This window comes from Agaricus bisporus (genome assembly GCF_000300575.1).
Source record: "Agaricus bisporus var. bisporus H97 unplaced genomic scaffold AGABI2scaffold_11, whole genome shotgun sequence".
In the NCBI taxonomy this organism is placed as follows: domain Eukaryota; kingdom Fungi; phylum Basidiomycota; class Agaricomycetes; order Agaricales; family Agaricaceae; genus Agaricus; species Agaricus bisporus.
The window spans coordinates 1209859-1223579 of NW_006267346.1; the positions used below are offsets into that span (position 1 = coordinate 1209859).

The 13721-nt window shown below is 44.3% G+C and overlaps 1 protein-coding gene across 1 annotated transcript; it reads right to left on the reverse strand.

Annotated features, from left to right (window-relative positions):
• Positions 1 to 2119: 2119 nt before the first annotated feature.
• On the reverse strand, positions 2120 to 5749 carry AGABI2DRAFT_121841 (hypothetical protein; the record flags this gene model as incomplete). The annotated part of the gene is made up of 6 exons (XM_006455865.1): positions 2120 to 3920; positions 3980 to 4067; positions 4123 to 5315; positions 5381 to 5553; positions 5608 to 5673; positions 5720 to 5749. The coding sequence occupies 6 exons, from the start codon at positions 5747 to 5749 to the stop codon at positions 2120 to 2122; spliced, it is 3351 nt and encodes a 1116-aa protein (XP_006455928.1).
• Between the last annotated feature and the right edge of the window lie 7972 nt (positions 5750 to 13721).

A 13721-nucleotide genomic window follows, 5' to 3' on the forward strand; every position in this document is an offset into this window, starting at 1 on the left:
GCTTACAGGGATGAAATGATAGAGAAAGCAAGCGAAAAAGCCTCCCTTCTTATGTTATTGGTATGGCCAGCGCTCATCATTCAAATGTCATTATGTTTTATTTTCTCGAACAACAAATCAAGTGACAAGGGATCAATGATTAATTGGTTTTTTTCCAAAAAGAAATTTCTAAACCTTCCTATTCAAGCCCGTGGAAAAACAAAACCCGCTCCCGAGAAATTCAAATCAAAGCGAAAAGATAATAAAGGCCCAAAAGTAAACCCTTTGCCCAGCTCTCCAAAGGGTTTTGATTTTGTCTTCACAGAATCAACGAAGAAAGGAGGGTTTACTAATCATCAGACAACAAGGGAAAGTTAAACACATGGTTGATCGCGATCCTTTCGAAAGGGAAAGAATCATTACCGGTCGGTCATAGGCGCACACTCGTTTGAAAGCGAAGAATCTAATCTATTCGGAAACAAGCGGAGAGGGAGAATCAGAAGTAACAGCACACATCAGAAAAAAACGAAGGTCTTCCATATTAACGATGCATCATGCATGGTGATCATACTGTTCGATTTGCGACCCAAAAAATAACAAAAGAAATACTCACCAAACGTCAAAAAAATCAAATACTTCTGATACAAATCCTGGTTTAAGTCTATTCATCATGATGTTCAGTCTACATCGTACAACGGTGTCAGGTCTGACAAGAGACATTCCGGCAGTTCGTTCAGAATAGAAGGTCCTATCTTCTTCTCCAGAAGGCTCGAGGACCGCATGGAAAGACAATTTTAGCAGAATGGGGAACCTTTTACCAAGTACCACGACAACCGAACAAGGGTAAAGCCGAACAACAATGAATTTGGGTGGGGCTCTCATCTATACTAACCCATACTTATATCCCCGTATACGTATCAAATTCCCCATAAAAAACACGAGTTCTCCCATATGTAGGTACTTAATAATAACATTACCTTCGTACGAAGATCAACTCTCATGCTTTCAAGGACGGACCTAAATCCGAGTGGGAGAATCCGTTGGAAAGCTCCTCTTGTCGTAAGTTACATATCGTGATACGTTACCAAGTGGTGCTTTTAGTACTACCTCGTGATATAAAGTGGGAACGGCCGTTGTTGAGGGCCTTGGAGGTTCGAGGTTCATTAAGACAGAAGAAGTATAATGTTCCATAATCCGTTACAAGCGAGAATGAAAGTATGTATGTATGTAAAAGTACTTGAAATGACTCCAACTGCCTCCGTAGACTTCGGTGGCAAACGAATCTCATTTCATAGAACCAAGAGTTATTAAAAAGTGTCAAACCGATGCTCATAAATCATAATACCCCAGGTCTAGATTTTACGTTACTTGTAATATATACAAACTGGTTCCGAGTTTGAAACAGCATAAAAAAGACTCTATAATCAATTCCATGAGCGCTCGGGCATTGACAAATCAAAAACACCAACACCGAACCAACAATTTGTGAAAGGAAAAAAAAAACAAAGTCTTTTCAAACTAGTGCATTACTTGTACGCGCATCATATCCAAGCACTTCAAAAAAAAAAAGTTGAAACGAACAAAAAAAAACAAGAACCAAGAAATCCTTCTTCTCGTCTTATGCATTATGCTCCACCATCCTAAATTTACTTCAACCCTACTCCTTTTATTCCCGAGCGCCGCGCTCGCCATCTCCTTCTTAATACCTAATACCCCAGGTGAACACCAATAAATATTTGGTTCCGAGTTGAACAATAAACGCTCGCGCTCGAGCATTCATTCATATTCAAAAACCCCAGCACCGAACCACCAAGAAGAACAAGCTTCCTCTGTGATAACTGGATTGAAGGTACTTGGTATACCTGATCTTCCAAGCACAACATCCTTCTTTTCCAAAAAACACAATATAAAAATACAATAAATTCTTTCATTTTTTCAACAATCGGGGGTATAATAAATAAAAAACAACACCAAAAAAAACATTTTTTAACTTTTCAAAAAGAGCCAGTCCGAAACCATAATGAGAATAATACTTTGTTTTTTTTCTAATCATCATCATCATCATCATCAAGGAAAAAAAGAGAAAAAAAGCAAAACGCATTTGTGTTTGTTTTCAAACCAAAACCTAGAACCTAAAGCGTTAAACAACAACTTCCCCTCCACCCTCATCCGGCGTCGCAGGATGATGATTCAAATAAGCCGAAAACAAACTCTCATCATCTTGTATCACCGTCGTCGTCCCTGTCCCTATCCCACTCCCACTCCCTGTTGTCCCAGTCGTCCCACTCCCTAACCCTTTCGTCCCACTCGTAGAACCATGAATATAATCCATAGGACTATCCTCCTCAATCTCCATCTCCATCTCCATATCCATATCTGACGATGGCGACAACGACGATTTCGAACCAGACGAAGCCGAACTCAAATACGGTGAAGACCTACTCAAAATCCTATGTTGTTGTTGTTGATTCTGCTGTGATGGTGATTGTTGTGATTGTTGCGATTGAGATTGTGGTTGACACTGCTGTTGTTGAAACTGTTCATCACTCAAAGGCATCATAGGCGGATGCCAAAACGTATTCCCAGACCCTCTCAACGCAGGTCCACCCGTATGCGTATGCGTATGCGTATGCGAATTCGAAAGTGAATGTGAAAGTGACATTGAATGATGATGATGATGATGAGAATGAGTCGAATGCGAAGAAGCAGAAGCAGAAGAAGTATGTGCAGAATGTGAATTTTGCAAATGTGAAAGATGGGGTGAAAGATGCGAAAGTGAAAGTGAATGCGAATGTGAATGTTGTTGTTGCTGTTGTTGCTGTTGTTGTTGCTGTTGATGATGAAGTGGAGACGAAGAAGAACTCGAACCAGAACTAGATGAAGAAGAATTCGATGAACTTGAAGAATGAAGTAAAAGATGCGACGAAGTCGAAGCTTCAGGTTGCGATAACGAATGATGATGATGCTGTCCCTGCCCTTGTTGCGAATGATGATGCTGCGAAATCCCAATCAACCCCAACCCCTGTTCCTTCTGCCCCCCACTCCCTGTCGTCGTCGTCGTCGTAACAGTAGCAAACGTATTCCCAAACGGAAACCCCGACGACGAAGACGACGTCCCCCCAGTACCACCACCATTAAGCGAAATCGAACTTGATTCCGGTGAATACCACGACACAGCCGAAACAGGTGGTTCTTCAATACACGAATCAATACTCATCCTCCTCCTCTTCGTCAACCTCGGACTCATCAACGGTAAATCCAAATCATCCGGACTCGTCGTATGATGATGTTGCTGCAAATTATGTTGTTGATGTTGTTGTTGACCAACCGAATTCGAACTCGAAGGCGAACTCAAATCCACATTCCCCAAATCCGGACTCGCACCCGCATTCCCCGTACCCGCACCCCCACTAGTGGTCACACCACCACCTACACCATGCATATGCGCCGTATACATCTGCAACAAATAATCCGGATGATAAGGCCCCGGATACTGAAACTGAAAAGTATTCTGAAACAATGACGTCTGATCCTGTCCCAACGCACCCACCAACTCCGACTGAGTCGTTCCAAACGCATCCGTCAACCCATCCTGCGTATAATCATACCCCAAAGTCGTCGTCGCAGCATTCACATTCACATTCACTGCCGAACTCGAATTCGGTCCTGACATAGTCGTAGATGAATCAGGTGCTAATATAGGAGAGGGAGGATCATGATCATGATCATGGATAGGTGATGTTCGACGACTGGCAGTTGGACTTGCTGATTGTGTATCTTCGATGGATGTGGTGTTGGTGTTGGTGTTGTTTATGTTTCCAGGAGCAGAGGAAGCAGCATTGGAACCACGCCGAGCATCATGTCGAGACCGTTTTCGTATAACATCCGATTTCATCGAAATAGGCCGTGGCGAACCATGAAGTTTATAATACAAACCGCATCTAATAAAAATAGTGTCAAAATGGGAAAAAATCGTTTTTGGGAAGACAAAAAAACTCACGCATTGCACACCGTCTTTCCTTCATCATCCTTTCTCCAAAGCGGAGTAGCAGTCGTATTACAATTATAACACTGTGCCGTTTGCGAACCTAAAGCCCCTTTCTCAGTAAAAAAAAAAAGAGGTTTTAGCGCATATAAACTCACCCAAAACATCCACAGGATCCTGTCTGCTATTACTTCCACCCCCAATCCCATGCGTCACACTCTGCACAATACTCGCATTCGACACCGTCAAAGGTCTCTCCACAGCCGCATTCCCAGTATTATTACTACTCCCCCCACTACCACTCCCACCATGACTATTCCTCATACTCTTCGGTCTCGGTCTCTTGTGCAATTTACAATACAAACCACAGGCATTACAATTCAACTCGTCGTTCAACCCTCTTCGCCACAAAGGCGTATGTGTAGCACCACAATTGGAACATTCGGCTTTGACGCCTCCAGGAGCGCCACTGCTATTGCTACTACGAAGCGTAGAGGGATTGAGTGATGTGGCGGTGGCTCCCGGGCCGGAAGAACGGGCTGATGTTTGAGTTTTGACAGTGAGTGTTGGACGGGTGTTTGGGTTTGTACGAGTGACAGAAGTAGAGAAGAGAGGGTTCAGTTTGGATGGAGCGACTGTTTCGGGTTCCTTTACCGCCTGCGATAGAGGAGTGTAGGATTTCAGGGCTGAAGCAAAGGGAGTGGTATCAGCGGCAGTGTCGTGGTCGCTATCGCCATCGTCGCGGGTAGCAACGGACGATTTGCGTGTTCTTCGCTTTGAGGGGACGGAGCGCATGACGACGTCTTGTTGTTGTTGTGGTGGTGTTGGTGCTGGTGGTGCTGGTGGTGGTGGCATGGGGGGAGGAGAATCGACAGTGTTGAGGATTTCATCGAGGGGGAGCTCGATGGTTGGACGCGAAACGGTAAACGTGTCGTCATTGGAGGGGTTGAGCCCTTCACCGTAGCTGAGACGGGTAGTAAGAGTGGGAGCGGGGAACAGCAAAGCAGACGGGCCGAAACCCTGATTGAAAATGGAATCAAACTTGAGGGAGGGGAGGTCATCAGAGATGGCAGAAGAAGACGAAGCCAGGGTCGAGTCATCTGCCTGAGCACGGGTTGCGGCGCGAGTGCGCTTGGTAAACTCGGGCGAGGGTTTGAGATCAGGCTTCTTGACGGGTAGATTAGCGCCGGGAGCAGAGGGCTGGTCGACGCTAAACGTGAACTGCATACGCTTGATTGTACCCGGCTTTGCGTTTTGCTCGCGGTAACGCTCCTTTTCGGCGGCGCGCTGACGGATCATTTCAGAGGACGGAGTTCGCTTGTAGTCGGGTGCCTCGAGTTCTTCGATACTCCTGAGCGAGAGAGAGAGATAAGATAAGGGAGGGAGTAAAGTTGGAAAAAAAAAGGAAGAACGTACCGGCCTTTTTCCTTGTCGAGCTTGTCGCCCATACATTTGGAGAGCTTTTTGAACTCGCGTTTGGACTTTGCGTTGTCAGTGTCGACCATGAGGTTCTGGAGGTGCCATAGGCGCCAACTCAGGTTTTCAAGGCGCTGGCCCTGTTCGAGGAAGCTGGCGACCTTTGTGCAGACCTGGAGGGGAGAGTTGAGGACGAAAAGGACGAGAAAAGAGAGGAGCGGACGGACCTTCCAGGTCTTTGTGAGGGCCTCGGAATCGTTGAGGTTGGAAAAGGCGACGAAAGACTTGTTCCCCTACGAAAGTGAGTGTGAAAGTGAAAGTTGACGGCTAAGAACACACCTTGAACTTGAGATTGAGGATGGCGGGCATTGGAGAGAGGGGACGTGTGGGACTCTTTGCACCAGACAGAGATTATAGTCTTTCCAAGAAATCAGCACGTTGCACCCAAATCCGGCACTCAGATCGGGCACAGATCTCGCCGTCTCGGCCTCGTCCAAACCAGCTCGCCCCCCCTTTCCGTTACGCCCGTTGCCCATAACCCTAGCTCTCCTCGTGCCCGACCTGCCAAATCCAGCCCACACCTCCACTGATTCACCCCTTCACGCTAAATCAGGCAGCTCTCTCTTCCCGACAACGGCTTCAGCTCTTTCTTTCGTTGCCGAGCTCTCCATTTCTCCGTGGGTACGTTTTGGGCAACGGGCTTTTTTTGTTTCTGATGGTTGTTACTGCGAGACCGTGCGGTCCCGTATCTAAAATGTCTGTTAAGCCGACTGGTCCGAAAATCTTTTTTTTTTTTCCACGTACCTCGTACATATGAGATTTTCAAAGTGCGCCAAGTTATGAAAAGAAGAGAAGAAGTTTGTGTAGTAAGTAGAAGTAGCAAGGTCAGAGGTTGGATATAGAAGTAGCAAGGTTGGATATAGAAGTATTAGGGAAGTGTGTAGGTGTGGTCAACCAGTAAGAAACAAAAAAACCCAAGAACACACACTCTGCCCCTTCATTCTCGACCTCCCCCCACCCCTTGCTATTAAACCAAACTGATAATCTCCAATCGTCCATTACAATCGATGGATAAGCTATCTCCATCATCATCATCATATACACGTATGGATACCTGTGGGTACATGTTGTTGTTTTTTTTGCGAGAGCGTGTATATATATATATCAGGATTGCCGAAGGGATGTAAACATAATCGTGTTCGAAACCGTAAAACGTGGCTATCAAACATCAAGAGGTTGACATTATTTTTAATAAGCGCGAGGTGGGGGCGGTGCTGCCAGTGGCACTAGGTGGCACTGAGTCCCTTTAATTCAAAGATCATTAAGAACCCTCTAGTTTTTTAAGATCCTCGTGTAAGTGTAGTGTGAAGATGATAGACTTTTTGCAGTTGATAATTCAACAAACAACTCCGAGTAAAATTAAAACTCTCTTCAAAATTCCGTCCCTTGACCAAACTCACAAGTATATCCATTCAGTTACAACAAAATCAGCCAGAAGGACTCCCGACCGGCGACCACTCCCCAAAAAATCATCATCCCACAAAATCATCTATTTTTTTTTTTTGATCCGCCAAAAAGATCATATGTAGTCCGGGCCGTCTGTACGGCCTCGTACGGCTCGGACCATCCGACCCTGAACCGCGCCCACACGAACGAAGTACTAACGAAGAACAAATCCGTTTATTTTTCTCATGTTATGAATATGATGAATCATGATGCATTGATGTCCTGTGATATATTTCTCTGGTCAGTGGTCGTATGATTTTTTAATCAACGAGAAAAATGTATTATTCTTATTTTTTTCTTAAAGAGCAGGGAAATGAATCAAATGATCTAGAGAGCTTGACCGAGTTAATGGAAAATGATCACCTGGAGTTGAACGTAGATTCAGTTGCGATAAATACTTGTAATCGACACATTTGCCTCTTCTACTTAAGTTACGACGGATATTGGTTCGCATTATGCCGGTTTCTTGGAGCTGATTAGTATAGCACCCTGGTTCAATGAGTATCACAAGAGTATCATGTGGCGAATGAGAGGGAAGTTCTTCCTTTGCCATTTCAAGAAGAGTGAAGCGGTTCGGAGTGCAATTTTACAACAAAATGATTTAATCGGGGCGGGAATGTGCGTGGCCGAAATTAACGACCCCTATCATTGATTAGTAGTAGGCAGGCGGGGGGGTCAGAATTTCGACACTTGAGAAGTTGAAGAAGCCTTTCTATTATGTTATTGTTACTTGTATCCCTCCTTCCTTGCATTCAGCTTTTGTAGGATTTGTATGGAAAGGGTTCTTCTATCTTTTAATGCTATCTCGCTTATAATTTAATATAACGTTTTTTTTTCCTTCCATTTGTCGAATCGAATATTACATACCATTTGACGGTGGATTACTACCGCTTTTTTTCGTTCGCAAGCGAGGGTTCCCGACTTCCCAACAGGTTTCAGTGACCCTATTTGGGGATAGTGATATATACAATTTTCCAGAAAGATCTTTGGAGATCCCGAGTTGATTGATCAAGCTTGAATGATTCATGGTTTTCAGGGTGTGGATTACGGGGCTGCGGGGTCTATAAAAGAGATACATTCGTACTAGGTAAAAAATCCAATAACTATAGCTACATCAGAACTCCTATTTCTCTCTCTCAAAAAAAAAAAGAACCGTCTCTCCCTCTCCTACCGACTTTTTGTCTTCACTTTCAGATATACATATATCTAAAAGAAGCCCCCATCCTCTGCCGAAATCTCTGCATCTACAGAAAACACAAGAAAAGAAGTAAAGAAGCCCTTGATGCGAAAGAAAAAAGAACCAAAACGAAGCCGAAACTGCCGAAGAAGTTTTCTTTTATAAATCTTTTTTTTTCTCAAGTGGTCCTCCCTACAACCTCGTGATCGCAGTTCTTCGATTATCTGATTAAGAGATAACGACCCTAATAACCACTTTTTCTTGATAAGCAGAGATAATATGACGGACCACTTTCACTTGCTCATGATCGGTTTTTTTTTTGCCACATGCATGGTTTGCTGGAGTATAATTATGAAGAAGAGTTTTTTTATACACACGCTGCGACGCCACATATCCACAGAAGAAGAAAATACTTCTTCTTTTTCACTTACAGCCGAGAGGATGGTGTGGTATATACCGTTTTAACGACTCTGTAAAGACTCTGCAGACGGTTTTACTAGTTAAAGCCGCCGGTATATTTTCAAAAAAAAAAAAAAAAAAAAACGAAAAAAAAAGATCTCCGCTGTACCGAGTCGGTGTCAGCCCACTGACTCAGGGACAAATTTATCAAGTGTAACCCTGGCGTAATAACCCGAGAACGGCAAGAAAATGTCCCTGAATTATTGTCCCTTCTCTTTTTTCAGGTGTCTTCTTCTTCTGAAGCTGATGAACTTAACGACCCCTCGCTCACCATCATTTGCCGCATGCATGCAACTATACACACGACACGACGTCACATCCACAAGAAAACAAAACTGGGTCAGCAACTTCTTCTTTGCAGATCTTTTGTTAATCTTTACTCACACCCGGGAGGATGGTATGGTATACGACGTAGTAGAAAGACAACGAATCTTTTTTTTACACGGTTCTAATGGTGGACCGCTTCGGTACACTTTTCAAAGAACGATGATCATTATACCGAGTCGCATGACGGTCCCACTTTTCCGTTCCCCAGAAAACAACATACCCCCGAAAGACATAATGAGTTTTCCCACCCTGCCGAGGAACAATTTAGCGGATCGAAAATGGCAAGATAATATCCCTGAATTACTATCTCTCTCTTTCTCTTCTACAGACGGAGAAGAAGCGGAATGGAAATGTTTGAGCAGATTTTAATTCCGAATGAAAGATAGACGGAATCATACGAGGGTGAACCTCCAAGATAAAAATATTTCTCGGAAAAAGCGTGTATCACAACAGCCGCACTGCACAATGTGGTGGTCTCTCCGGATCTTGTAACACATTCTTCTTCACATCACCCATCTACAAAATGTGGAGCAGGGAGACCTTCCCGAAAGGAATTAGTCTAGAAGAACGCTCTCGCCCGAACACAGAATGGAATACCCAGAAAACATGTTTCAGAAGTGATCTCGGAAGTAAAAAGGCTGAGCGATGAGCAAGTTGGCGTAACGGTTTTTACCTATGCGGATCGTGACATACTTGTAAGTAAACCAAGAGAACAGAAAAAAAAAACATGACCAGGGAATCCCGAGGTATATCAAAACACGCGTTCAAGTTGTTCGTTTCTTTCCCCCGGGTACCAGAATCGGAACATCGATATCCAACGTGAACGAAACCTTTTTTTTTTACTTCAGGTCTAGACCTGTCAGAACTTGAGTGTTTTTTGAGAAAGGCGATAGCGTTTTTCGCGGGGTGCATCATGTTGTTCAGAAGCGAGCGGAAGCGGAGTTTCATTGAAAGGTCATTAACTTAATGGGTTTAGAGGATTGCTCATTAAGATTGACGACGATAGTGGGCTTTGGATGATCGTTGTCATTTACCGGGGCCGAGCCTTTGGGCTGATGAGAGTTTTGTGTCGCTACTACAGGCGAATACCGATGAATGGTCTAGGCTCGGGTTCGAGCCACTCGGCGCATTTGAACACTTTCGCAATTCCCTATCTTCAAAAAAGAAAAATTTCGAGCCTATTTTTAAAAATCAGAGCGGGTACAGAAACAGACTTGCCTCGGGTTTCATTCTTTGCTCACATGAACAAAGCAAAAATGATCATGCTTCAAGAGTCGTGCGGAGGGGTTCACTTCATCTTATCATATCAAACAACGTGTTTTGATGGTAATAGATCTACCCCATAGTACGAGTGCCATGAGTGCGAAGAAGCAAAGTCAGAACCTTCGTGTGCTTCTTTTCTTTTCTTTGAGTCATACCTCCTGTCAATTATTAAACGGCCAAAAAATGAAGCTTTGAAACACGATGCAAAGGCAATGCAGCGATGACACAAGAGTCAGATGGTCTCTTGCGTTTTTTTTTTCTTCTCCATCAATTCTATATCACTCAGTGGTCTAGCCGCTCTGGTATCCTCGTTTTCGGTGTACGAAGCGAAGGGAATATGTGAGGCATCACCACATGACAAGTAGTTATTTTCGAGGGATGTTTTGGTGCCAAGATTATGGTCGTCTGGTTTCCTCTCACCGGATCTTGATGTAAAATTTTTGAAGTGCGGGCAGTGATTGAGCATTAGGAATACATGGCTTACCTATATAAACTCAGCCCGCAAGGGACACTGTCACCCGGCCGTGGGATCATCTTCGCCTTCTAATCTTTTCTTGTCTACTCGAGTCGGCCAGCCGAATGTTCTGGTCAGTGGAAGGTCCTCAAATGCGCTTGAAGCCCCGCCCTTCTCAATATATACCAAAATGGAATCGGTGGCGGAGCGGCTATTTGGCTGGTCTCATGGAGCCAAGTAAACCGACGATAAATCTCTTGGACTTCTTCTTCTTGGACAGTAGTATATCATCACGAAGAAATGACAGGATCCATAGACGCTTCAAAAATAGTTCTGACCCTCAGTTGGTACCTATGCCCGATCTTGGAGGTCAAGCCAAGCTAGATATAGATAGTATACGTAAACGTCCAATCATCTTGTTCGCAGAAACGACATACGACCGTTTAAAGAGCCAACTCGGTTTACTCAGCAAACTGGGTTGAGATTCTGATGTATAGGTTCACTTTTTTCCTTCTTTTCTTCCCTGACCAATGACAAGTGTTGCATTAGAACATAGAAGAGAAGTCGAGTGTCCATCGACGAAAAAGTATGACGTGCATGTATAAGACGACAGGTCTTTATGTGATGCAGTTGTATGCGTCCTCATAAACGAGCGCTCATGGTAAATGCCGAGTTAATATCGGTTTCAAACCTGGGAATTTTAATCGGGGTCATGTTCTCGAGCTTGGATGAGTAGTTAAAATTATTCCAAGACATGCAGATGCAGTGTGTTTAACCTGGAGTAGTTGCAGTAGTGCCCCATCACATGAATTTCTGTGCGGCGCATTGGAGAACTTGTGGAGTGAATGTGAGGCCGCGGCCTTCGAGTTTTTGGTCTTCCCTACTTACTCTTAATTTCGAAGGATTTGCATGAGTCTGAATTTGGAAAGTTCGATCCGAAGAACCAATAGCTGCGGAGAAGATGAGTTTTCATTGGTGTGGGACATATATCATGAGACCTGGATACTTGTGGGCAGTATATTCACTCTTTAGGATTATAGGGTTTTTTTCTTACATTTTTTCCCGACAGACGATGCTTCAAGCTTGCTCCGGAGTTCGGAATCTCAGTAACAACTTCCCAAAGACTTGAAATATTCCGACTATCGGGTGTAACCATGCTTGACTGGGTTTCCTTATATCTACTGTGAACCGAATCTTACTGACGCTGTTAAATTATCTCAAAAGGTTCATTTTATTCATCGTTATAGAAGGCACAATTTGATGCCCAGTTTAACTGCTATGATATATTTGACGCCAAGCTTAGAATGATGTAATAGTAGAAATTTTATCACCAGGCTTGGCTCGAAGAATATGAGGTACTTGGGGTTGAAGTAAGTGCGTATGTTCCGAAACATGCCAAGCCCCGCTGAGCCCTCTCTAACCGCAGATTTTTGTCAGTCACGACCTGAATCGCGCGTATGCGGAGAAATTGACATCGTTGATTTCATTTTTCATGCGCATCCTGTTCTCATGACTCAATCCAACATATAACATATCCCGAAAAGGTCAAAGTCAATCACGAGCTGCGTTCACGAGTTGATCGTGTTGTCGAAACGATGATGGTTTTACAACACATGAGGCAGTCTTGTTATATTGACTCCATAGCGTGCGTGTGCCTGGTATTCGTAAATACTAGCGTAGTGCCGTTTACAACCACCAGCAATACAGATACGTTATAAATGTAAATGTGGCGTCCACCTGATTCCTTGAACATGTTGTTGCTGTAATTCACTGAAGTCAGAAGCATCAGAAGAACATCTGACAGACTGAGGTTGGTCATCAGCTTGTTTATCTGGTGGTTCAGAAACTGTGGCGCTGACAGATGGATGTAACAGCAGCGAGGTGGAAATGACAACTCGAACGTTCTAGGGTGAGCGGTCGAAGGCGGTCGAAGAGAACTGATTTGGAACTGATCGACATACTGGCGTAAACGCATTGCCGTCATCTATTCACTTCCGGTTGCTGAACGTTGATATATGAATACGTGATGTATACAAACGTTGTATGGCTCGGGGAATAGCAGAGCACGAGCCTGAGCACCTGGTCGATATTGGTTAAATGGCGCACACTAAGAATCTCGGAACTTCAGAAGCGTTGTGATTGAGATAAATACGAAGTCACAGCATCCCTGAATCGGTAGCAGTTTCTCAGAGAGCAACAAATGGGCGATACTACGATGTTGCCGCGCACTGTCAAAGAAAACATCAATATCAGATGTGATGGTGGAAGAGTGGAAGCTACTGCTAAAAGACCTGGGAGAATTCTCGTGACCACGAGAGAAGATTGAGTATAATCGACTGGATATGCCAATTCACGGGCCACTCCGTCAAACTGGCTATAAATCTCCATCAATGAGAACTTGCAACTGCGCCCACATACTTTCATTTTAGGGTGCAAGACTTACGCCACAGAACATCATGAAACAAGGAACGCTCACAGCACCCACTCATAACTATCAACCTGAATGATGACGCAATGACGGGCAACTTTGGTTCATCTCAACATTTGGATTCCGGCCTGATGTGAGATTCGGAGGTTTGAACGTGGCTGGTTGTCAGTAGATGACGGTGAGAACAAAGCGTTTGTCAACCATGGTCTATCGGTATTGCTGATGCGGCGTAAGCTCGGGGCGGTCAAGAAAGGTTCTTGTTAATAATGGTGAATAATCCGTAGCTCGGAAATACTGGCGGGCTATATAAACCCAAACTCATGCAGTGCTGGATCAACTGCGGTTTGTCCGGCTTTCGCTGAAGCCGACACCGAGTTTACATATGGCGTCCAATCTGACAAAGTGGCCCACATGCGTATTGCGGTCGGCTAGAAAGGAAGAAAGACGAAAAAGGGAAGCCAGGCTAAGTTCGCTGAGGAGAAATTCTGACATTTGTTAAAGCGACTAATGGCAGTGGCGGAATGGAGGAGTCCTCAAGGAGTCCAGGAGGCTGACGGAATGGTTACCTGCCAAGCGCCTTTTGTTGCTGTAATGAGAGGCTAAGACTGATGGTGATGGTAATGACATTCGCTTCATAAGCAACTCGCCAAGTGTACAAATTGTCCTGGTCACGTGAATCGCGGAGTTGTTATGGCTGGCGCTGTCACACCGCCACTTGCAACTTCCT